General features: G+C 34.9%; 1 protein-coding gene across 4 annotated transcripts in view; it reads right to left on the reverse strand.

Annotated features, from left to right (window-relative positions):
- Positions 1 to 26,694, reverse strand: part of LOC139142688 (solute carrier family 12 member 4-like) — a 63,156-nt gene that overhangs the window by 28,172 nt on the left and 8,290 nt on the right. For all 4 annotated transcript variants that reach the window (XR_011554445.1, XR_011554446.1, XM_070712750.1 and 1 more), the window contains exons 5-7: positions 24,227 to 24,281; positions 13,525 to 13,655; positions 12,715 to 12,944 (exon numbers count right to left, since the gene is read on the reverse strand). Coding sequence is in view for 2 of the 4 variants with exons in the window: in XM_070712750.1 (XP_070568851.1) it covers positions 12,715 to 12,944; positions 13,525 to 13,655; positions 24,227 to 24,281 (416 nt within the window). In the remaining 2 variants the exon portion in view is untranslated. The remainder of the gene's footprint in view (positions 1 to 12,714; positions 12,945 to 13,524; positions 13,656 to 24,226; positions 24,282 to 26,694) is intronic.

Genomic DNA, 26,694 nt, shown 5'->3' on the forward strand with positions numbered 1-26,694 from the left:
GGCCATATCCCTGTGTTAACGCTATGAGGTTAAATAAAATTTTCGAATTTCAAAAATGTAAGACTAATATTTTTTCCTACTCCACGAGCTTTAAAATGAACCTCCACAAGTGGTAGATCAGAAAAGAATTGGAAAAGTTTGAGAGTCGATATCTGTTCCAAGGGCATATTATACCATAAAAAGAAAAACCGCTTTTCTTTGAATGTTGTTTATTGATCTAGGAGTTTCACAAGTTGAACCATTTGTAGTACCCTGTGCACTGCCAGTGCTGCTGTATAATACATACGACATTGGGTGCACATATGAATATTGCTACTTTCACAATGAAAACAGAATGAAATTGAAAGATTTGATTTTACTTAGTATGTATATGATAAATCATGGCAGATCTTATGTGTAAATATTGCTAAATTTTGCTAAAATGATCAGTAAATGAGTGAAAAAAGTAGTAACACTGTGTTGGGTCTAATTTTAACCCTTTGAAATCCTCTTCAGGGCAAATTTTTGCAAGCCACAAGTCACCATGGGGTCAGAGTTCAAAGAGTGAATTAATGATATCAGTTTGTAATTTACGACTTTTCACCTGCAAAATGCTATACGGTTTTCATTCTCCATTACTTTTGGTCAGCAAGACGGCAAATTGTCATTTTTCTTATCTGAACAAACAAGTGCAGTATTTGGTAAATTAGACAGGACATCAGAAGAACTAATTTCTCAATTGCCCATGGTGGACCTGAACCACAGTTCATCTACAGGCACTGAATTTACCTGCCCCTAGGCTGTACACCATGCTACTTAGTTGAGAATTACCTTGAAGATTCAAACAGGAAATTGCTGAGGTGTTTTTTCAAGGCAAGTCTTTTCCAAGACACTACAGGTATATGATCCTGAAAGCATATCAATGGGACTCTGACATTTGCCGGCACTAAACCAATTACATGGAGTAATTACATCCAAGATTTCTTCCTTCTTTCCTGAATCATTCCAGTCCTTGTGACGCAGTAAGGAAGACTGGGATAATTTACATGGCTGTTGCCTAGTTACCTGCTGATGCATAAATTTTAAACCATGTCTATCAAAATACCAGTCACTATATTATATCAGATTTCTGCACAGATGAGGTCTGTACATCATTCAAATCCAACTACCTGAAGACTTTTCTCAGTTTTCAATGAATTTTGATTTTATAATACATGTATTTTCTTTGCCGTTTATTTTCAGTCACCTGACTAGCATGTTTTTTAAAATGCATTTAGTTCTGTAAAACAATTCTCTGTATAACTAAAATGATAATAAAAGCATCATTTCCCACCATCTTTAATATTACACGATGTTCCGTTCAAAAAAGAAAAAAGTTTATAAAATATCATGAGAATTCTGATTTTTTTTCCTTTCATGCAAAGACAATAATAGAGAAATACCAGAAAGTTGGTATGTGATGAAGACTCACATTATTGTACATGTACAGACTACTGGCAAATGCAAAGCTGCACAAAGTATACAAGTTATCAATGTGATATGGTACAATGTCTGCTCAGAATGATGGACTGTTGCCAAGAGCTCAACATGTGCATAGATAGACAATATATCAAGCTGTCTGTCTCTGGCATGAGTTACGACACAATGCAAGTATAAAATTTCTTTTTTACAAAATGTAATTATATTCAAAATATAAATAACTCACATAGCGGTTAACGACAGTATTTCTTGTGCTTGGGTTTTCACAAAAACAGTACTGTACACTGCTATTAAAAGATGGCTGCCCCATCCTAAATTACATATAATTGAATGTGTTGTGTAGATACACAGCGTATGTACTTTGTATATTCTTTTAAATAACCTTTCACCTAGTGGTACACATTCATACTTTCAAGAAGGCACACTAAAAGAATAATTATTTATTGGTTCTCACACCAAATTGACTCAAAAACTTATCTGCTGTATCCTTTGAATAAATTATGCATTATTACTGAGACAAAAAATGGGATAACAACCAGTCTACTAATATAATTAGAAAGGACCAGCTTAATTCATAATATTTATTTATTCAATCCATCATCCAATGGGTGAATGCCAAATTACAGGACAAGGTACCCATAACCCATTGCCCCATGGACCAATGAGGGGTAAAGTACCGGTACCTTGCTCAAGGGTACAACACTGTGCCAGAATCTCAAACAAATGAATGTAATTATGAAAACATTGCAAGTAGCGGTGTAGCTAGTACTTGGCATCATGTCGTCAGTGCAAGGTATATGGTACACAAAATTTCTTGGCTCTTTGAATGTATTTGAGCATTGCTGGAAGTGTCTTGAGTTATACAGATAATTAATATGATTTATTTACAGCCAATAACAAGGGACTGAGAGCAATATAAATGTCTGGAGAGACACCGATTTTGATTTCAAAGAAATCAAAATCAAAGAAATTCAAAGAAATGGTTTTTTGTCTCAATATGAGCAGTATAGGTTTAGGTATTGTAATAAATGTTGAATCTATATCTTTCCTCTTGATCGTATGTGTACATGTATATTGCCTGATACTGGTATGATGATGATATTTGGGTCTGCTAGAATTATATTGATTGGCACGGAATTTTGATTGTAAGGAAGACCAGTTCAATGTGTGATACAGTCTGCAAACATATTATACACTGCACATGTGAAGGAAGAATTGATACTCCATCTTCAGTGAAACCCAATGGGCTTCGCTACATTTGCAGAGAGCTGAATTGTTCAACTTCACTGTTGCAAGTTGTAATTCTGGCAATGAAGTTTCCTTTATCACTTACGGAGACATATCACAAATTACATGCACAGTATGGTAGTGAATTTCATGACAAGATTTTTACATCATTACAATTAATATCATATACATGCTCCTTTGTTTTTTTGTTTCATCAATTATTCAATCAAGGACTTATAATGATTTTGTAAATGTAGATTACACAGTAAGTTTTCTAGGTTAGCATGGCTGGTGTTTAATCATGTAGAGAAATCATGGTTTTTCATAAAGATATTATTATTATTAATCAAATGGTGATATACTACTGGTATGCACAGCATTGCACAGTAACCTTCTAGGGTTTAGCATGGCCAATGTTTAATCTTCAAGAGAAATCCTGATAATTCAGATAATATTCACCAATACTATGTACAATATTGTACAATAACACTTTAGAGTTCAGCATAAGTTCAATTTTTTTCAGTATGTTTCAGTATGTTTAGAGTAGACTCAATTTTATCTAAGACACAATGTACTATTCATGAAATAAAACCTGGGGCATGTACAGTATTGCAGAGTAAATCCTCTAAGAATTTACCATGGTTTATTTTCAAATTGTACATCAGTCTTTATTAGGATGGTTGGTAAGATATTTTAGCCAGTGATATATCCAAATAGAGCTTAAAATAAAAACTCTGCTTCACAGAGAAATGGCTTTTACAGATGGTGATATCAACCTGGTGTTCTGTGAGTTGTGACAGAGGAATTCCATTTTTATCACATTCTGTGATCACTTGATGTAAATCAGTGAATTGACACATTGGCAACAGACACCTTATCATCACACTGTCTACACTGATTTGTTGTGTCATCCGCACTATGTGTGGGACAATAAATTATCAACACTTCAGTACAAAGACCAAGTACAAAGCATATGCTATATTCAATACACATAGCTTCTAATAAATTTATTTAGAAGACTTAATATACAGTTAAATTTTTGTGATGGTTGAGCTACACTTTATTTTATTAGAACATACACTGGATTCATACACCCACAGTCAAGGGCTTTTGAGGTCAAAATATCATATTCCAAGTATCATTTTAAAAGACATCATTTTCATATATCATTTTACATATTTTGACGATCATACCATTATTTATCATTTTGTGATTTTTGTAGGAAAATTGTGGTTGGCTTATCAATTTTCCAGGATTATCTTGCATTTTAAAGGACTTTTCAGGAGTCTTTAATATTCCAAGGACCAGCTTAATACACCCTGCATACAGTGCATCACTACACAGATGAGTCCTGTTACAGTATTCCATCTCTACATATGCCATTAACCAATTATTAAAACAACACAAGTGAGATCATTGCACTTTCTGCATAGCAACTCAGATTTTTAGTGTGATTTTATCTCAGTAACTACATTTAAATTTCTGTGCTGGGTGAGCTACAATGTATTTTATTGGAACACCCAAGTACATATACATGTATATGTCCTCTTATTCCACTTCTGCGTGTGCCATTAACCAATTACTCACACAACAGACATCAGATCATATTGCTCTTTCTGCTTATCTACTTACAGGTTATTTTAAGGCAGTACATGCCACCAAAGTAACTTACATTGTACACTTTTGCTCAAACTTTTAAAACCATCCTTTTTCAAAATCAAGAATGAGAATCAGGGTCCTCATGCAAATTTTGAAAACAAATTACAATTATGATTTGTGAATATTTGAATTCAAAATGACCCCCAGGGGGGAAATTGAATTTTCCATTTTCACATAAATAAGTGGGTGAAACTTTACTCACTCCGTGAGCTTAAAAATGAACCCCCCACAAGTAGTATATTAGAGAAATATTGTGAAATTTGCCAGTCCGAACATTTGTCCCCATTAGGGAAAGACTGCATTAACTAGCCATGGTACATGAAACCCGGGTCCCTTGCCTGAGCAACTCGGGTGACAAACAGAAGACTTTCATCCCCAAGGTGTGAATGTTCCACTGTTACGTTTATCTTATCCAGCTGGTGCCATTGTAGGAAAGGCAGGTCTGTGACTAGACTTGGTTCAAGTCTGTGATTTGTGAATGTTTGAGTGGAGTAAACGCAATGATTTGTATTTTGCTTTCATGTGAAACGCGCGCGTGAGTGGACGCGATGAGTAGGGTGAACGCGAGAGGGGAGTGAACGCTATACAGCGGCAGTTTCAACGGAATCACAGACTTGGCTTTCTTGCAGGGTTTGCGTTGCTATAAATTATTCATGAGATGACGTTTCTTTACTCATATATTATTCATAAGATGACATTGCTAAATTTTACACATTGGGAGGAGTTACCAATTGACCCAAACGAGACGTGCATAAAACTCACATGGCGTGTTGACAAAATGTCGAGTGCGATCACTCCCACAAAAGTCAGCACGACCTCTGTTGTATCACCGAAAACGCGTGAAAATATCTGTGTTGTTTGTGGGGCCCATGTTACAAAATGCGAAAATCGTGGCCCGTTATTCAAGGATGGAAAAAGACACCGTCCTTACAGTTGTAGCCTGTTCTCTACGTGCCCAAAGCGATGGAAATCAAAACAATGTGGAGCGACTTCGTATGTCAGTGATTTTCCGCTGCGGTTGGTGCGCAGACGAACACATCTTTCCCTCAATGTAACTCTCAACAAGCTTTCTTTGGTAAGGGACTGGTCAGTTTCTTCGGCCTGGGGGGGGGGGGGGCGGTGGATTATTTTTTGCCGACGTCAAAAGTGGCTGACCCCCCTATTCCAAATTTTGAAAACAGGGTGACCCCCCCTATTCCAAATTTCTAAAACAGGGTGACCCCCCGGGCGCGACATAGGTAAAACAAAAGATGGACATAAATTATATATATATATATATATATATATATATATATATATATATATATAATATTTTACATTTTACATATATTTATATTTTAAATAGTCATTCTATGTTTTAGTGAAATTGTTGACATGTCAGTTGTAAGATAGGAATTTCAAAGTGTCAATCTTAAAGTTTAAATACAGTACATTTTGAATGAGCTGTATTTTGAATGAGCTGTGAATGTATTTCACACTTTCTCTGCTTAACCAGATGTCCTGAACTGTTGTACAGAAATGGATGTCAATTTTTTTTTTTTACAAAAAATCATTTTTATTCATCTCTCAATTATTTTTAAACTGTACACATCTTTCCCAAGACAATTCAATTGGAAAAGTCCGCAAGGGAAAAAAACCAACAACAACAGCAATGTTCAAAAAAATACAACGCGGCAACGGTATTATTCACAAAACTAATCCATTATAAATACTTTATCATTTCTTCTATGTATTTACTCTTCTTTGTGATTTTCAGATACATTAGTTCTTCCTTCAGAAAACGTTCAATACATTTTTCATTCAATATCTTTGTCTTGTATACTACAAAGGTAGCAATATTTATAACTATGTTCATCTCTTTAAACGTATCAATATCTATCATATAACCATACACCACGTGTTTCCACAGTATTTTAAGGTTCGTTTTCCACACCATATTAATAATCTCATTGACTTTTTGCCAGAAACGGATTGTAGTAGTGCACTCAAACAGGAAATGCTCACAATCGTCCTTCTTATGGCATGTCTTACACTCAAAGTGGTCTTCTATTTTCCATTTCCATAAGTTATACCTATGCGGTAACTTATCATGTAACATAAAATAATTAAACTGGGCAATTTCTTTATATACATCACCTTCAGCTTAAAACACCATATCTTTTCCCACATATACGTCTCTCCACAAGATCTTTCCCAGATTCTACAAGCATATGATTTTTCTGATTTTGCCTTGGCAAAGTTAAAATAGTAATCTTTACAAGAGCAGTGTAATATATTTCTATATTTGCCATCATCACATCTCATCAACATGTCTATTCCTTGTCTTTTTACATGTATCTTTCTTTGTACTTTTTCCATCTCCTCAACCCACGTCTTTGGAATAGCCGTTCTCAACACTTTTAGTTGTGAAAACCACTTTCTTTTACATTTCAAAATCTCAAATAAACTTACAGGCGATATAAAGTTCCCATTACTAAAAACATCTGCTACGTAAATTATTCCAGAATCTATAAATTCTTTGAAAAACAGAGCCTTGTTTTCGAATTTAATGAACTTATTTCCCCATATGATCTGCTCCCCGATGCTGTTTGGTGTTAACTTCATATGAACCGTTCTTTTGTTTCTTACCTCCAACCAGTTACTCAAAATCTCTTTATAAAAAGTAGGTAAACTCTTCGTTATTGTATTAAGCCCAGCTTTGTCTAAATCATATGAAAAAACAAGAGAACTACCTCCATATTTACTCAGATAAGACTCAAGAATGGTTTTCCAAATTTCATCCCGACTATTAATGATTCTTGATACCCATCTACACGTGAGGGCTTTAACCATAGATTCCACATCAACCATCATCAATCCCCCCTTTTCTATTTTGTTTATCACAATGGCTCTATTAACTTTTCCCCTTTTCCCTTTCCATAAAAACTCATAGAAAAGCTTACTAATTTTCCGTGACACATCTTTCGGCATGACTATCATCGACGCACAGTATAAAATTTTAGACAATGCCAAACATTTAATGCCAAACATTTAAGTATGGCAATTTCCCAAATACAGAGAGGTGTCTTTTTTCCATGAATTAAGCATTGATGAAATATTTTCTACCTTTTTTTCCCAATTCAGTTTTTTCAGCTCGTCTTCGTCATATCCAAAGTAGATGCCTAAGGCTTTGATCGGCTTGTTTGGCCATGAATCATCCCTAAATCTTTTCTTCTTTCCAGTTGCCCAAGAAATGGATGTCAATCATTAATATCAAAGAGGAAAAAGCAGTGGAATCAAAAACTTTGATGGGTGTTAAGACTTGCCAACCATCCAATTAAATCTACTGAGGAGCCATAGAGAGCTTTTTTAGCCAAATCTGATGTGTACAGTGTCTGAGAGGACCTTTTCTTGTGTAACATTGAAACCATAAAAGCACAGCTAATAATGACAAAAACTGCCTTTTTTAACTGTTATTTTGTTCATAAAAAAGCATCTTTCTACAGAAAACCTATGAAACAAAGGAAAATAATTGCATCAATGAGAAGGAAAGATATCTTGTCATTTTTCTATCTCTAAAATAAGTCACTGTATCAAATATATATTGTGAAATATTTGTGCATGTTGCTTTCTCATACTGAATTCTCACAGAGAGAACAGAAAAGTATCAGGAATTTGTCATCCTTTTCATATGAAATGCAGATTTCATAATGGTACACTTTCACTTAGCAAACATCAAGATATCTCTGAAAGTATGGCGCCCGAAGGGCGCGCCAAAAAATATGAAACATCCTGATATCTCTGATATATATGCCTTGTATATTAAAGTCATGCACCTGAAGGGCATGCTGAAAGATGTATGATATATTAAAGTAATGAGCTTGAAGAGCACGCTGAAAAATATTGAACATACAGATATCTCTGATGTATGTATGCTTGATATGTTAAAGTTGGGCGTGCTGAAAAATATGACTGATTATTAAAGTTACGCGCCCGAAGGGCGCGCCGAAAAATACAACTGAATGATGAATTTTGTGGCTGACACTAGCATTTTAGGCAATGAGGAGCCTGTGTCAAAATTCAAAAACACACTGACCCCCCCTATTGGGCATTTCAAAAACATGGTGACCCCCCCTATCACCAAAGTCAAAAACAGGGTGACCCCCCCCCCCCAGGCTGAAGAAACTGACCAGCCCTAATCTCGCATGATTAGCGGTGGTCGACCGATCAGTTGTAAAACGCGGTTGATGTACAAACTTGATGCCATTATTCGCCCCGATATAAAACGTACTCGATGTCTAGCTTTGCACGGAGATGACAACAAACTTTTTAATGCATGCAGAGGTTTATTAGTAAGCGTTCTTCTTATTGGCCAGAATAACGGCGGGGGCTGTCAATCATTTTGTATTGCTCTACGTCACTGTGTACACAGTCCGTCTCACCGCCTGTACTTTGCAAGAAGTCCAAGTCGGTGAATCCGGCAGAAACTAACTCACTACTGCGCAGACTCAAACGTGACGCATTCAATCGCTGGGAAAACCTGGCGTGAGCTGCCAAATTCCGGATAGGTTTGTACGAAAGACACAAGAGAATCTATTATAAATGATTTTATTTTTTTAAAATTCACCGACTTGAACCAAGTCTAGTCTGTGACATTAATCCTCTGATAACTAAGTAGGGAAGTGGGGTATTCCTTAGTTAATGGAGCTTTCCCATAATGATGAGTTTATTTTATTTATTTTATTTTATTAATAATGACTTCCACAGCCGAGGCCATTTATGGAAGACTGTTAGTAAAATACAGATACAGAGTTAAAAGATGAAGACAAGACGAACAAACTTTAACAAATACTGAGAAAAAATGTTTTAAAACATTTTTAAAACCATAAAATTTACAGAAAAGGGATCAATGTCATTGTATTCGTTTGAAAAGCAAATTAAATTGTCTCGGAATTCTACTAAAAAGAGAGTCACGAACACAATTAACTCTACCAAATGGCACATGAAACAAAGTAGTACGCCGAGTTGAAAACCTTGGTACATGAAGACTAAAAAATGAAGCTAAAGCATTAACATTAAACTTTGCATTTATGCATTTGTATAAAAATATATGATCAAAAATAGTCCTCCTTGATTTTAATGACTGTAAATTGTAAATATTGCACAACGAGTCAATGTCATCACTGTAAAAACCAGTAATTCTTTTATGAAGAAATGTTAAAAATTATGCTGTACTCTTTCAATTCTATCAGACTGGTGTTTACTTATACTGTTCCAAATAACAGAAGCATATTCAAGCTTAGACCTTACCAAGGTAAAGTACAATAATTTTAAAACGTGCTCACTGTTAATACAATGGCTATTCCTCATAATAAAACCGAGAGCTTTTCTAGCACCTTGAATCATGTTATTTACATGGTCACAAAAATATAATCTTTGGTCAATAATAACACCGAGATCTCTCATGCTACTGACTCTACTCAATGCATGAGTGTCGAGTTTGTAAGGGAAAATATTAACATTTCTTTTCAAACAGTAAGAACTTTACATTTAATAGGATTAAGATTCAATAACCAAGTGTCGGACCAGCTGACAATTCTATCGATATCAGATTGCAGCATAAAGAGTCATTATCCGAATCAATGATACGATAAATCTTCATGTCATCGGCAAAAAGTAACGAATCCGACACAAGATTATCAGAGATGTCATTAATGAAAAGAATAAATAAAAGTGGACCAAGGTGAGAACCCTGAGGAACGCCCGAAAGGACGGGAGTCCACTCAGAAAAAGCATTTTTTATAATCACTCTGTGTAGCCTGTTATCAAGATATGAATTAAACCATTTCAGATAAGTGCCCTGGACACCAAAAGAAGTCAACTTATGACTTGGTAAAATGGAAATCGGCCGTAATGTTCAACTTTTGAACGACTTCCTAATTTGAAAATGGGATAATGTTTGCACGTTTCCAGATATCAGGAAAAATCCCCTCTTTAATAGACCTATTGAATAAGATGGTAATTGGTATAGCAAGTTCATTTGCACATTCCCTCAAAAACATATTGGGAATGCCATCACTTCCTATAGCTTTGCTGGTGCTAATGCAAAGCAACTCTTTCCTGACACTATCGACATCAATATCAATAGAAAATTGGTCGTCAATTATAGTAGCAACATCGGGAGTTGTGTTCTACTTAAGTGTGAGTTTATCTCACTGTTGGCCAACCACACTGTACTATAGCATTAGGGATATCTGATAGCATTATACAAATCACTGAGACATATGGTACTTGCAGGTAATAATAGAAATTATCAGCAATGTTGATGGTATAGTACCGATATGTCAGGTATCCTGCGTAATGTGATTGCAAAAGTGTTTATATACATGTAGCAACTGCGTAAAAGTAAACCAAGTACCGTTTCAAGTGAGGAAAGTGTGCGGGTCAGATCTGCTGCAGTTAATTTTAAAACCTATGCTTAGCTATAGTGTATATAAGCCACATTTCAGCAAACTCCATTTCAATATTGAAAGCAAAGTGAGCATGTTCTGAGCACTTTAGAAGGACATTTATTGAGAAGAAGATGAAAATAAGCCTTATTGCTATTTGTTCCAATTTTCAGCAAGTTCCATTTCAAATACTGGAAGCAAATTCAGCATGTTCTGAGCACTTTTAAAGACAAACATGAGTGGATATTCAGACAGCTATCATGATTTCATGAGTTACAGTCAGTGTTTGGAATGTTGCCGTAATCAAACATTCAGCCCTTCAGAATGGTCTTACAGGCCTACTTCATGAATTGTCTACTCTTTATACTGTATAAATCACACTGGAAATATTACTGTGTCGCCTTATCACATTTCATTATACCAATCTTGAAAGAAGTCTGAGCATAATACTCATCGTCTTTTAAAATGGGTATTACACCCATCTTAAAAGAAGATGGGTATTATACCCAGATGGGTATTACACCCATCTTAAAAGAAGATGGGTATTACACCCAGATGGGTATTACACCCATCTTAAAAGAAGATGGGTATTACACCTATCTTAAAAGAAGATGGGTATTACACCCATCTTAAAAGAAGATGGGTATAAGCCCTATTGCTTGTTCAAATGCATTGTAGTTTCTGTGTGTGAATTATAGAGGACAGGGGGGCCCAGTTAAAATAAATTTTACACGTTTTACACTAGTGATAGTAAAAGTGTGTTTACCATGTACATAAATTGAGCAAAAATGGTTTGACTTTTAAGAGCAACTTGGAATTAAATCAATAAAATTTTAGTACATCATGCTTGGGAGTTGGATCAGAGGGTTGGAGATATGATTGGAACTTTTTTAAAAAGCTTCATATATTTGAATTAAAAAAAATGCTGAGTCCAATATGTGCAGTCTACGATTGTAGTACTGACAATATTAATTTGGTAAGGTTTATACAGTCAGGTTAATTTAAATACATGTAATATTTATTGCAGAGGAGAACACTGATATCAGATGGATGGTAGTATATCATTTTACTTGAGATAAAAGAGCAAGTACATCATACTAAATTGAAATGTTTACTCTGTGGCTGAATTCAAGCTATTATGAATGAGTATCTATAATATCGATGGCTACAAAACTGTAAAATTATGATTTATGTGGAGATTATGCTTGGATTTAGAGCTAGGTTATCAGCCAGCTTGTTATACCGGTATATGCAGAACTTAGTGCAGTCAATTTCAGAGATTGTGCTGTTTTATCATGCCAAGCAATAACTACAGGGATATACATGTTGATTTAGCGTGTTTCATTTCAAGTTTTTTATATATTTGGTTGCATTAAATAACAACATTGATGGATTACAAAAATCTCTGAGACAGGAAAATTGCAAGAACTGAGTGGAGAAAATCTTTGCCATTTGATTATGGCAGTGCATGATTACTTACTGATTCATAAAATAGAAGGACAGCCAATGGTGTTTGGATTGATCTCAACATATAACCGTCAAATGAGCAATTATGAATTCCAGACGACAGGACAGAGCTTCAATGTTGTCTACCCTTCAGATAATCACCTCATCATCTTGTGATGTCTTCATCACAGGAAGTTAATTATATGATGCATTGGTAAAGAATGTGTGCTGATGAAGCAGCCATTATGTTACCTTGGTTTTAGTATTCAGCTGAGACGTCACATGTAGGTTGCTCAGTTTGGTTTATTACTAGTGTCATAATTATACTACTATGCCTAAGCTATAGAAACAGATTATTTGGCTGGAAAAGCATCGTTAACTGTAATTGAATTGTACATGATAAAAATGCTTTTATTGAATTGTATATGACAATAATATTTCATATTTAAATATATTTAATATTTAAACATTTATGTCACAGCTCATACCAGCTTACCTTGGACTGCGAGACTCGGATGTAACAAAGCCTCCGACAAAGATGGCAATGATAGATATGATGACACATGCCAGCGATACCGGTGCAAACATCTGTACAAACTTGACGCCAACAGCAACAATCACGGCCACAATGATTAGTAATATTGTGCCGTACAGACGAAAATTATTCTGAAGATTGTGTTCATTGTGGCTGACATCTCCTATTGCCATCTCTGGGGCCATGTATGTCTGAAAGAAGAACAGGAGAATAGATGTGATGGCTGTAAAGAGTTAAAAATTGTCAATCTGTTCAAACACATATACAGTACCTAGGAGAAAATGTAGATTAATGATCATTTCAATCAGTAGACTGCCTCATTCCTGACTACCTGCAGAGAAATATGCAATGCTTGGTTGTGATTGAAATCACTCAGGCCAAAAAAATAATAGGTTTGTTTCTGGTCATTTACATGTGGCAAAAATGATACGGCGCCGCGATTTTTTTTTTGAATTTTTTTTTTATTTGGTGAAATTTGATACATTTTTAAATTAACACCTTGCTTAGATTGCTGATGACAAAGTGAACAATTAGAATTTTGATATAAAGAAAAAGTGCAAACTGGGTAAAAATAGAGCAATATGAGTAATTGCTCTGATCTATAAAACTGGTTGTCCATCTACATCATTTTTTGTTTGTATTTGTTTATTTTGAAAGTTTTATTTTGTCCAAGTTATCATGATACCTATGTAGGCTTCACAAGTTTCATATCATTTTATTGGGTTGCTAGAGTTCATTTAACCCTGAAAATTTTCAGTGGAAAAAACTTACCAGCAAAATTTCTACAGCTCCGATGAGATACATAGAAGTGGCAAATGTATTGGCCAGGTAAAATAGAATGCCGACCGCTCCCCCAAACTCTGGTCCTAGATTACGAGATATCATGAAGTAGGAACCCCCACCTGTCATGTGGAAAGTCAAAAACTTGCAAATTTTAGTTATAAGTGAACACAAAAAATGAATTACAATATCAGATATAAAGACACAGTATACAGTCACCTGTAATATAAATATGCCCATGTATGGTCAAAGGGGCGATCCTAGGTATTCAAAATGCCCATGTGAGGGCACTGTATTTAAAAAGCGGCCACCCGCTTAAAATCTGTGATTGGTTAGATTTTCTCTTTCCATGGTAACTGTGGCAAAATTGGAACAGATGACAGTATACCTTTAACAGGCACATCATATAAGTAACAAGTCATCGTTGATGACACAGTCCCCACTTGTTAATCGGTACTTTGATTACGGTCCTCAAAGAGGATAGAGTCCTCTTCATTAGGTCTGTGATAAAAATACTTTTGAATGAATTCGCTTGATACATGTCTGAGTTATGGTTCAGGACATGAAAAAAATCGTAACAAAATGGTCGCACAGCGGCCATATTGGATCGCATCACAAACAAATTGATGTGCATAGCTATGACATTGGTCGATGTCCTTGTACCAACTTTGAATAAAATTGGTCAAAACATGCGGATATGCCTGAGAAATGGCTCTGTACATGAAAAAATCGTAATAAAATGGCCGCCTGGCGGCCATATTGGATCGTATCATAAAACAAATTGACGTGCATATGTATGATATAGGTCAATGTCCTTGTACCAACTTGAATAAAATCGGTTGAGATATGCCTGAGTTATGGCTCTGTACATGAAAAATCGTAATAAAATGGCCGCACAGCGGCCATTTTGGATCGTATCACAAAACAAATTGCCGTGCACAGCTATGACATTTGTCAATAAGCTTGTACCAACTTTGAATAAAATCGGTTGAAACGTGCCTGAGTTATGGCTCTGTACATGAAAAAATACCGTCAATGACGCTGTACCTTCTCTAATGTGTGGCCAGGTCAGGTAATTGGTTGTTGGCATGGAGTTGTTGGTAAATAGTTGATGATGTAGGGGCATGAGGTGGGATATGGACCCAAAGAACCCAAAAGATGATTAAATACATCTATCAAAAAAATTCTAAGCTACAGTATAAACTGCCTAAAGATAGTTCAATGTGGAAAAAAGTTAAATAATTAAGAAATAAGAATTAACAGTCCAAAATAGTAATGACGCACTTCCTTACTGACCTGAGTGCATGTGAAATACACAACCTGGCATCTGTAAATTAAATGTATACCAAGTGATCATTTCAAGTCACTTTTAACTGTTTTTAATGGATTTTCCAAAGAGTCCTGTGGAAATGATGAAAAACGCTTATCTGGTCTTGTGTTTGTATAACCTCATGGCTGATAATTGTCATAGTATGAAAAAAATTGAAAGTGAAGAAATTACTATTTTTAATAGGCATATTTTCCTTGAAATACATGACCGTGTAAAGAATATATGCTAAAAGTGTTTAAGAGTAAATTTCTTTTCAAAAAATAATTTAATCTGTGACCAAAGGATTTTTATTCTTTGAGTTTACAAATTCAAACATTGCAATTTGTTCAATCATCTTGTGCAGTGCAAAATTATAAAATGACTGAAAAACAAAAAAAATTGGCAGAATTACAGTCTTTGTGATGTAAAATTATGGGTTGACATCACGATAACTGTTAATCTGTTTGAAGTACTAATATACTATAATTTAAAAAAGAAAAATTCATGCAGAAACGGTAAAATATATTGTCAGCAATGTAGTGTTAATTTTGACTTTACATCAAAATATGCCTTTGCTGGATACCAAATATATAGGGCGAAATATTAAAATCAGCCATGTTCAGCAAAATCCACACAACAGCATTGATCCTTTCTAATTTGATTTGATTTGCTTATGTTATCCTTGTATGACAGTCAGTACAATATAGAACTTGAACACAACACAGTGAATAAGTATGCTGTAAATGAAATGGTGTGGCTGCATCCACGTGCAGCAATAGGAGTGCCTTTGTCTCTCACCCCTCATTTCCAGCCTGGCCTATCCCTGAAAAAATAGTTTGGTCTTATATTTATAATGTTAATAATTTCTGTATTTGTTAAAATGTGCGCATCTCAAAAACTTTTGATCATAAACATTTTCATTGTTTTTATAGCTGACCAGTCATTAACCTGTTTATTTTGAATATTTGCGCATTTTTCCTCAGTATTTGACATTTTCTGAATACCCTCTTATTCAGTTTGTCATTTTCTAAAAGTTTAAATGCTCCATTGTGTGGTCAAGCTTTCCACAAGCATCAAATGTGGTACTTCATATAGGAGGGTCTGCCTCTAGAGGGCGGGCATCATGAAGAGTGTTTGTTGGTTAATTCCTCCACGTAAACTTCTGATTGTACTGTGTAAACATTGAACATGGCCGACGTCCGATTTTCCTGTCTAAAACTTTCACTCATTTTCGTTCATATGACTCCGAAACTCCAGGAAACGATTGGGAAGAAAGGGTTATCTTGAAATATTGAGGTACTCGCCGATATTTTGCAAAATTAAATGAGAAAAAATGCAAGGAAAATGCCGACAGGCTACACAATGACAGTTTTCAGACTCGGAGGCATATGATCATCTCTGCAGATTATGCAACAGGCCAGATCACGTGAGGCCATGAGGGGATATCCACGCAACTCAGTACCAAACACTAGCGCTCACAGAGTGAGCAAACACAAAGTGAGTACCCCTTACGTCAGCTCAGTAGTCTGTAATAGATTGTAGTCAACTAAGAAACCTTGGAGAAAGGCTTAACACTGTGGCTATGCCGCTAAGTCCCTTTTGATTTTTGTCATAGCTCAAAATCGTTCTCCCACACCTCAACCTGAGCCATGAACACCCCCACCAGTTTATGATATGACCCATCACAATGGCATGACGTCAACGGATCTTGACAGACGGAAGTCTTGACAGACGGAAGTTCTTGACAGCAGCATACTGGTTTTCAACTCTAATACCTTCTCTGTCTATAAATAGACACGAGAAGGTAAAAATCATAATAAAATGGCCGCCTGGCGGCCATATTGGATCGTATCACAAAACAAATTGACGTGCATATCTATGACATTGGTCAATGTCCTTGTACCAACTCTGAATAAAATCGGTCGAAACATGCCTGAGTAATGGCTCTGTACATGAAATAATCGTAATAAAATGGCCGCCTGGCGGCCATATTGGATCGTATCACAAAACAAATTGACGTGCATCTGTATGACATTGGTCAATGTCCTTGTACCAACTTTGAATAAAATCGGTTGAAACATGCCTGAGTTATGGCTCTGTACATGAAAAAATCGTAATAAAATGGCCGCCTGGCGGCCATATTGGATCGTATCACAATACAAATTGACGTGCATCTGTATGCCATATGAAGTAATCCTTGTATCAAGTTTGAATGAAATCGCTCCAGGCATCTCAGAGATATCTGCGTGAACGGACGGACGGACGGACGCACGCACGCACGCACGCACGGACGCACGCACGGACGCACGCACGCACGGACATGACCAAACCTATAAGTCCCCCCGGACGGTGTCCGTGGGGACTAATAACCTATTGTTAAAACAGACAACCAGTAGTGATCTAAAACAAATGCTATAGCCATAAAATTTTCTTTCATACTTCTAGTCATATTGTTCATTTATAATACCACCTTTCCATCAATGGCTGGTATCATGCTTTGATCCAGGTCTATTTATGATTAGACAACTTATAGGGCTGACAGTCTAGTGTCAAAGGGCGTATGTCATGTGTCAGGGGACTTATGGTAACATTGTACATTAATTGGTTTGATAGGGTATCCATGTACATGTCATTACACACAGAGATTATACACTTAAAACTGTCAATAAAAGTATGTTAACTGATATTTAAATGTTGTTTAATACTTTCACTGTGTGATAATCCAGTTTTAATTTTGCTCCTGGTGATCATGTCAAGGTATTTGATACTGCTGCGTAGGTTTATTTGACCTCAAATTAGGTCACTAAGGTAACATTGCACCAGTAGTTTGATCAAAGATATGAAGACAATGTTTGAATCATGTAAGCCATGATCTGTGTAGATCTTCCATTTCATTAAAACCATTGACCAGAGTCAATTTGTTCGTGATATCCTGTAAAAGTATTATCTATGATGTAACACACCAGTAGATGCACTGTCTTTTGTGCATTTTGATTTACACTTTTTATGACAATATCTTCCAGAAATTCAGTAAATATGATTTCAGTAATTTCTGAAAATATTATTTTAATTTACAGACAAATATCCATCTTTGCAAATTAATATGGGAACAATGAAGCCATTTGCAATTTTACTCTAATGTCTACAGTTACTTTTTGTAATATTAGAACTTAACTGTAGCCTAGCTGGTCTGTAATTTCCTGCCTTTCAGTGATTAATTTAGAAAAGGATGTTATGTTTGGTGGTGAAAGGATTGTTACAAAGATACTGTAAACACTGTATGTAATTGTAAAATAAATAAGAATTCATCTGTCCCTATCTTTCACATTAGCAGGCACTTCTAGATCTCCATGGGAATTTAATAATACCACAAACTCATCCAGCGCACTGATTCACATCTTTCTAACAGACCAGAGAATTTGTAAACAAATTTACAAGATATGAATGATTGGGAGATGAGATTATGAATGTTGGGACAACATCCTGAGTATATTCACCTTATTATATAATTGACAGAATTTCTTGTCAGGACTGAGTGTTACTGAAAGAAGTGACTTTTGAGAGACAAAGTAAATACCTCTGGTAGTACATTTGTGCAAAATTGCAAGACAACATACAAGTTGTATATATGCATGAATGTGTTACTGGTATTTAATATGCATGCACCTAGGGCAACCATGTAAAAAGATTACACATCAACCATGTATGAATAGAAACTTCTATCCAAAGACAGGTAGGTCATACAAAGGGCAAAGCACTCTTAATCAATAACATTCAGTGATAAAAAGTAATGTGTATACCGATGCTTCAAACTGCTTTGTCATTTATGTTGCAAATCTATGCATTCAAATATAACAATGCTGTAAATTTTTCCAAAACTTCAGACAAAAAGTATAGAAATTTGCCAACAGAACAGTTTTACATGTATGTGAAACTGTCTGTCTCCGACCAGGTGAAATTTTTTTAGATATAACATAATTTTCTTTATTCCAAAGCTAGTATAAGCGACGCTACCACTGAGAAAGAGTCACCCTTCAAAACAAACAAATAAACCAATCAATAATCTAAGTTAAAGAGTCTTACATCGCATTCGGTTTGAAAGTTAGAATTCACTTTACAATGGCTTTATTGATTTGAAATCAATACATTTGGGCTCGTTTTCACCACACACACTACACGTAGACTGAGCCAACGGTAGCTAAGTCCAACATGCTGATTCCCTTCTGTACATGTATAGCAATGAAATACTGACAAACACATCCTATCTTTTATACACCAGGTTACATCAAATATGAAGTTTTCAAAGTCAGCAACTATATGGTTAAAATATTTGAATAAATATGGAATGTGACCAAATAATAGCTATGACAATCAATTTACAGCATCTCAAACTGTCTAGAACTACAAAGGAAATGCCTAACAAACATGCATGTAAAAAAATAGAATTTCATACTGATCATATGGTCACAACACATCTCTGACACAAATTTTAGACCAGGCCCAAATTGTGTTTGTGTGTGTGGAAGGTTTAGGCCAGCCCTAAGGCCCAGTTGACACCTCAAGTGACTTTGATACAGGGGGATTCAAATAGAGTGTGAAAGCAGACCACAGTTTTTTTTCATCAAAATCCTCCAGGCTGGCCCAGTGGTAGCCCTGTGGGTGAGTCTGAATTATGCTACATGTACTGTACTATGTGCCAGCTTACCCAGAGTAAATAGCACATGTGTATGGGTTATAGCAAATTGCGATTTAAGATACCTCATCTAATATTGATTTACGGGACACATCTTGCTCTGTAGCAGAAGCCTATCCTCTTCCATGGTGAAAAATGCAAGCATTACATCCACATGTGTGTACGTAATACATTTTGAAGAGGTCATCGATAGCTTTCAATCAGTCTTACTACTGAATCATCACCTTGAAGAAATAATCACGTATTTCAGGGTAAATCACCATGCGTTAAGCTTATTTTCCCTACCATGTTAAGCCTTAACATTAAATATCAAAATATAACTTTATGAAACCTTATCTGTAATTGATTGGCCATAATAATTAAACAGGACAAGTTATACCATGTGCTGATTCTAAGTTCACTGCGTATCTATTTATGTATTTGCTGCCTTATTTATTCACTTCACTTCATCAGTGACTGCATGCACTCTCAGGACTTTCCAAAATAAAGTATAAACATTTCACTACTTCCCTAAGAGCTCAAGGTTGATCAAAGAGGATGTAACACGATATGTATTATCCGGGCACAGTCTGATCAATATCAAATGTGTTCAAACACTGATACAGAAATTATACTCTCCAAATTAATCTAGCCACTCTGCAAGAGATCAAAGTCTTACATCAAGACAGGCTTGTTTGAGTTCCCCCTTTTGCGCTACACAGTGTGTGTGCCTTATCATCGGGCTAAAGTGTCATTGCATTTCACAATCATGACCTCAGATGACCTTGCCAGTCATCTTCTGAATAAACATTTTCACACAGAATGAAATGATCTGCAGTGGTAAACGTTTGCAGCCTGCCAGTTTGATAAATCCCATGGCCATTTTATGGATACACAGTTCAGCAAGAATGGAAAGGTATTTACGGCATTAGCCGTTAATCAGGATTAGTGAGACCCTGACAGCTGTAAATGTGAATGACATGTTAACATTTGACATTTTTCTGAATGAGGTTCATGCAAGTGCTAGAAACCAGCAAGATGCAACAGCTTTACTTTAGAATACATCAACTACAGCTCATAATTATATTCAGCAGCCATGTGGGAGATGAACTTTGAGTGAATTCACTGAAGACATACTAGTATCAGCATACCATTTTATTCTAATTTAAAATAATTTAACCTTTACGAGCAAAAATCAATTTTTGTTGCCTTTTCAAAATATGCCCTAGTCGATTTGTTTTAGATTTTTTCCAAAATTTTGATGAAAAACTGTAGCCAATGAAAGGTGGTGCCCATTTGGTCCAAAATTATCAAAATAATTACAGAAAATTTCATAAAAATTGGTAAAATGTTGCACTAAATTTTGGTGGAAAAAATTACAGCACTCAAAGGGTTAACTTGATTCTCATCAAGGTTACAAATTCTGAACTAATGCCCTCACTCTAATTATTTCTGGACTTTGTGATCAACATGTTTTACAGGCAGTTTTTCTATCAGTCATTGAAGCATTCTATAGCTATTCACTATTGTTCTCCCTCCATTTCTAATTAAGTGTTCAAAAACTTTTATCATTATTACAATAAAATTCAATGAATCATCACATTGATTGACACACTGGGAGTGTACAAAACAAAAGTGCAGGGTTATGTGTTATATGACAACAATCCATAGACTTAATAATTTACAGATGACTTAGGAGGGTGGGAGGGTGTGATTTTTTTTTCTAAATTAGGAACAGGGCAGTTGGGGTAGTAGTTCTGCTAGTAATTGTAAAAGGTTTCATGAATTTGTAATGTTATGGGTAATGAAGTTCTTGAATAAAAAAAAAGTTACTAGATTAACAGTATGGGGGAACTGTGGAAGGTTTTGATCATAACCTTTTTTTGTATCTGTCAACAATATTTACAGCAAATAACATTTTATATTAAGAGAAAAATTGAAAAATAGTTTAGTGAATTTTAACAAATACTTTACTACTTTATGTTACAAAATACGTCTGACGATGAAATCATAGTTAAAAATAAAATTTCAAGCAATCTAAGGCACAGGTGTTCCCCCCAATGAGTTAGAGTAGAACCCTGCCATGAGCTAATCTATGCATGCCCAGGGCTAGGATACTGTTACATGGGTAACGCTATTCATCTATGAATAATTTGTGCTTGATAAGCTGAAAATCTCTACCGGGTCAGTAACACTGTTTGATGAGGGTAAGCCCTGACTACAGTATCTGACAACCATAATACATGTATGTCTTACTTTACAGTGGGCAAGTACTCTTATTGAAAGCATTCAGTGTACATCTAGTGTCAAGATCAGAGTAAATATGCTATAATCAATATGGCGATAAAAAATAATATGGCAAATTTGAAAAATGTTTCATATAATATAACATTTACTGTAACAATTAAAACTTACCAAACAGATCAAATTATGCATGCACGGTTGCTTTGCCAGGTCTGAAATTGTTTTATCTCACTTTTACAAGCTATGATATATCCATTCATTTTTCCAGATTCAATTTGAAAATTCATTGACCTACATGCCCACATTTATCAACCTTATTTACAATGCACTAATCTCTCAATATTGGATTACTGACTTTCACTGATATCTGATTAAAAAAAATTGCACAAATAAACATTTGAATTCAATGAAAATCAAGCTTCTTGGCAGTATTTTTTAGTTCAATCATAAGGCAGAACTAAAATCAGCTCCAGATTTCAGGCAGTATATACATCTCTATGCAGTTCAATAGAAATATGTTGTCACTTATTTCTAAATAATTTCTCTCTTCAAAACTTTTCTTTACAAATCAAAGTAATACTGATCAACATTAACATCATACTGGGAATGTTAGATGCAGATGTTTATATATATTAATTTGCATGCTCAGTGTTCATTTTAACTGTAACTCTATCTTCCATCGTGGTGTTACAGATACCCAGCAGTGCCATATGATGCCTCTGGTACAACAGCATGTCAATTTGAGTGTAGATATCCAAGATTATTTATGTGGGAAATGTTCATGTTTGTTCATTTGTCTAGCTGGTGTTGTAAGAATTATGAGATATCGACAATAAATTCTTCATAGTAAATTCCTCATTGTGAAAATTTAATGCTAATGCTAGCGCTGTTTCTAGAATAAGCTTACTTTTATTATGAATCTTGTCAACACAGGCTGTGGTTTAATGCCTGGGTTATCAATGGTCAGAAGGGACCGCCATGGTAGATAACATAAGTAGAAAGGTTTACTTTAATTGAAAACTACGACAACAAAAATAAAACAGGAGAACTGTGCTCGTTGTTATGTATGTCATAGTACAACATTATCAGATCATGTGAGAGCAGAAACGTTCACTCTATGATAGAGTCAGACGATGGCTATACATTGTATATACCATATATGCAGATTAATATCTGCGGTAGACTTAGCACACTGATGAAGCATTGAAAATGATATTTAATTCACTATTGGTTTACAAAAAATTATCAGACTGGAATTATAAGCTAGTTATAATCATATTAATCATCATTAAACTCAAATGCCTGACTAGTTTCTTTGATAGTGATACAATATCACAATCACCAAATGACACACAACTGGATAATTGAATCACAGCCAGATGAAGCCCAACAAAATGCTACTAGCAATGATGATGCAGTGTAGTATTTGGTTGAAATCGAATACCAGTACAAAGCACTGATGCCATACATCTTCCTGCAATTTGCAATGATCTTATTCAAGCTCAATGTCTGAAGACCCACAAAATCCCGTCTCTAGTAGTTTGAATTGCCCTAACAGATTAATACAACAAAACCTTACTCTCTTCAAGTAACAATTACGACTGTTGTATCGGGACTTAGAGTACGACATACAGTCTAGCAAATACATGTGGCAAAGAGGGGATGGACTCTATCTCACAAATTTATAGAAGGAACACTCATTAGAAGCTGTGGTTTACTTTGAGACACATTTTTCACCATTTTTCAAATTTACCGGTATTCTCCAAAGAAGCTTAAAATAACACTATTGGATATATGACATACACAAGGCTCCTGTGAGAAATGGTGAGTTTGTTAAATGCAGTTTCACATAGTCACGAAACAGCTATTAATGTGGGTGTGGTGTTAATGAGGAATTTTATGATGACATTGTTAAATGGGAGCATTTTTAAATAAGAGTATTAGAGGATTTCTCGGCACCCACACATAAAGTGTTTTCTTTAAAATTTCTTCTGAGTTTTTTGAGGAACCTGTAAATGAGACTCAATCCCATTAGGATTTCTGAATAAATAGATAAATAAGTTCTAAAATAGACTCTTGAGATCAAATTTGGTAACTAGTATTTTAATTTGAAGTTTGTACTGCCTGTAAAACCAAAAATGTTGTTTTCCTAACATTTACAGGGAAAATTGGTATACCGTTTAAACTTTTATTCAGAAAAACATGCCTTCATTGTTTTGAAGTGAAAAAAAATTGTTTTTGTGTAAGAAAAAGGTACTAATACTCCCTAAGAGTGGAAGTATTATAGATAGAAAGGATACCATACTGTATGCGGAGACAATAAAAATTTCCATTACATGGAATAGGTATACTATAATTTAAAGAAAAAACTTAAGTGTTTAATGAACATTCAAATACAAATATACGCACAAATAAAAACACAAACAAAAAATTAAGTAATTAAGCCAGCATGAAAATGTGTCACTTACTTTCAACAACTCCATTTGTAGCAATAGCACTCATAGATATTGAGGTGAGAAATGTCTGAAAAAACAAGAAGAAAAACAAACAATGTCAGAAACACGTAAATTTGTATGACATAGTACAGTCTTTCTGATTATTTACCCATATAGCTACATTTAATTTGTAGTTGTATGTTCATAAATTTAATGTTATACATGTTAATAATAGTGGATTTGATAACACATGGCATAATGACAAGGAAACTATTTACTGGAAATAAAGGTACCATACAAAAATGAAAAAAATATGTGATATTACATTATTCATTATTATTATCCTCAATTATTCATTTTTTTGTTTTAAGTCATGAGTGTGTTTGTGTTCAATACGCCACAAGTTAACTGATTTTAATTGAAAGCTACTTTGTATCCAACATTATAGAATGAGCTTTACAGCCATTTAATGATGGTTGCTGCCACTTATTAACACAGTTGAATACTACTACTACTCATCTTCCTACAATTACCAGATACACCGACACTCACACAAAAATTTTGACACACAACCACTTTTCTCAGAATTGTATCTGGAAGGCAGTAATGTTCAGAAACTAAATCCCTGAGGCTTGAGGACACTTAGATTGAAATAAATTCTTTGAGAGTCTTACAATTTGTCAACAATACACAGGTTTTTCTGTGCATGTTCAAGGTATACATGTATTAAATTGGCAGTCTGTTGATATAACATGGGGTAGTGGTTCTTCTCATTCTGTAATGCTGATATCGATAAAGCCATACATTAAAATCAGGACCGGTTTATAAGGCCAAAGTAATTAAATTCTTTGTTTTGCGTCCACTCTAAATGGGAAAAGGTACGCGGCTAAGCGGCTGAAAAACACACACAAGAAAATTAACACAATGTAATTTGATCGCAGCAAATAAAAAATTGTAACAAAATTTTAGTTCAGAAAAGCTAAGCGGTAATGTCCTAAAATTTCCTATTCAAATACACAGTGTGTGTTTTTCATGAAAACCTTAAAAACCTAGGCGGGTGGGGACGCAAAACAAAGAATTTAATTACTTTGGCCTAATGTTAGTGATATGTTTTAATAGTCTGTCAAGGTATTCATACTTTCTATGGCACTATTTTGGTTTTGTTTGTTTTTGTTTTTGTTTTTGTTTGGTTTTTGTTTTGTTTTGTTTTCTTTTTGTTTTTGTTTTTGTTTTGTTGTTTTTTTTTGGGGGGGAGGGGAACACATATTTGCCAGTACATGTGAATCTTACTTGGCACACCAGTACAATGTCTTACTGAAAACAGCTCGTTAATTAATCTATTTCTAACAACTTCTCCTAGAATATTTTATCATTATTATATTACATATACATGTATACTGTATCGGTGTACAATATGAGCCAAAATAATAAGCTACTGACTCAGAATTTTGTCTTTGATGCAAGAGAATTCGACATTACTTTATATTGGCAAAGAATTGTCTAAAAATTCCAAAACTGACTTACAGAGTTCAGATAGGTTCAGCAGTAAATACAAAACTGTACTCTGTGCACTTTGGAAAAAGCCTTCAGGAATTTTAACTTGAGCACTGTATTAATATACATGTTTTCTAGTGTTTATGACTCAACAAAATAAGATAAGTGTACTTTTCCTAGAAGCATATCTGTATAGTATTTTTAGGTACACTGTAGTTAGTACATTTGATGGACTTCACATACTTATGAATTTAAGCCAACATCTCATTTCTGTACATTAGAACACGCTTGGAATGATAACGCACTGCAATTTATTTGATACAGTACACATTACATGGTAAAGCTTTTTGTAAGCCAGTTAACCAATTGTCCAGATGCATCTACATGTACCGGTATGGTTGGCTATCCACATATCAGACTTACAAGTTCACAATACAGAGACACAGTCAGACATTCCAGTTGAGGTTATCACTTCAGATAAATACTTTTAAAGCTTTTAAAGTGAAACCTCATCAATTTCATGCATTAAAACTGCCTAAAGTAGTGAATTGCAATGAATTCTAGTGTTATAATACTCCTAGTGTCATACAATTATAATCTACATGTAAGTGTGACCATACACATGTTAGAAATCTATGGCAAGACTTTGTGTGTGCAAATCTTCACATTAAAAGAGTCCACTACTGAGCAAAACTGCAGTGAATATATATGTATACATTGTTTTCAAATTTGGAAAATTTAGATTTTAATACACATGTGCATGATCCTAACTAAATGGACGTAATACACAAGCAGACATAGAGCCGACATTATTTGGCGACTGATAAGCAAGGAGATAGATGTAATCCACACCTGTGATAACTCCTGTCACCTTTGACCCCAAAAATCAGATATAGCCAGAAGCCTGATGCTGCATTTCTTTATAAGAGAACAGATAATGCTTGCCTGGACAGGCTAGTAGCTAGTAGTGGGATATTTTCATTTGATCTAATTTTCTCTGGGAGAAA

This window comes from Ptychodera flava, chromosome 10, assembly GCF_041260155.1.
Source record: "Ptychodera flava strain L36383 chromosome 10, AS_Pfla_20210202, whole genome shotgun sequence".
In the NCBI taxonomy this organism is placed as follows: Eukaryota; Metazoa; Hemichordata; class Enteropneusta; family Ptychoderidae; genus Ptychodera; species Ptychodera flava.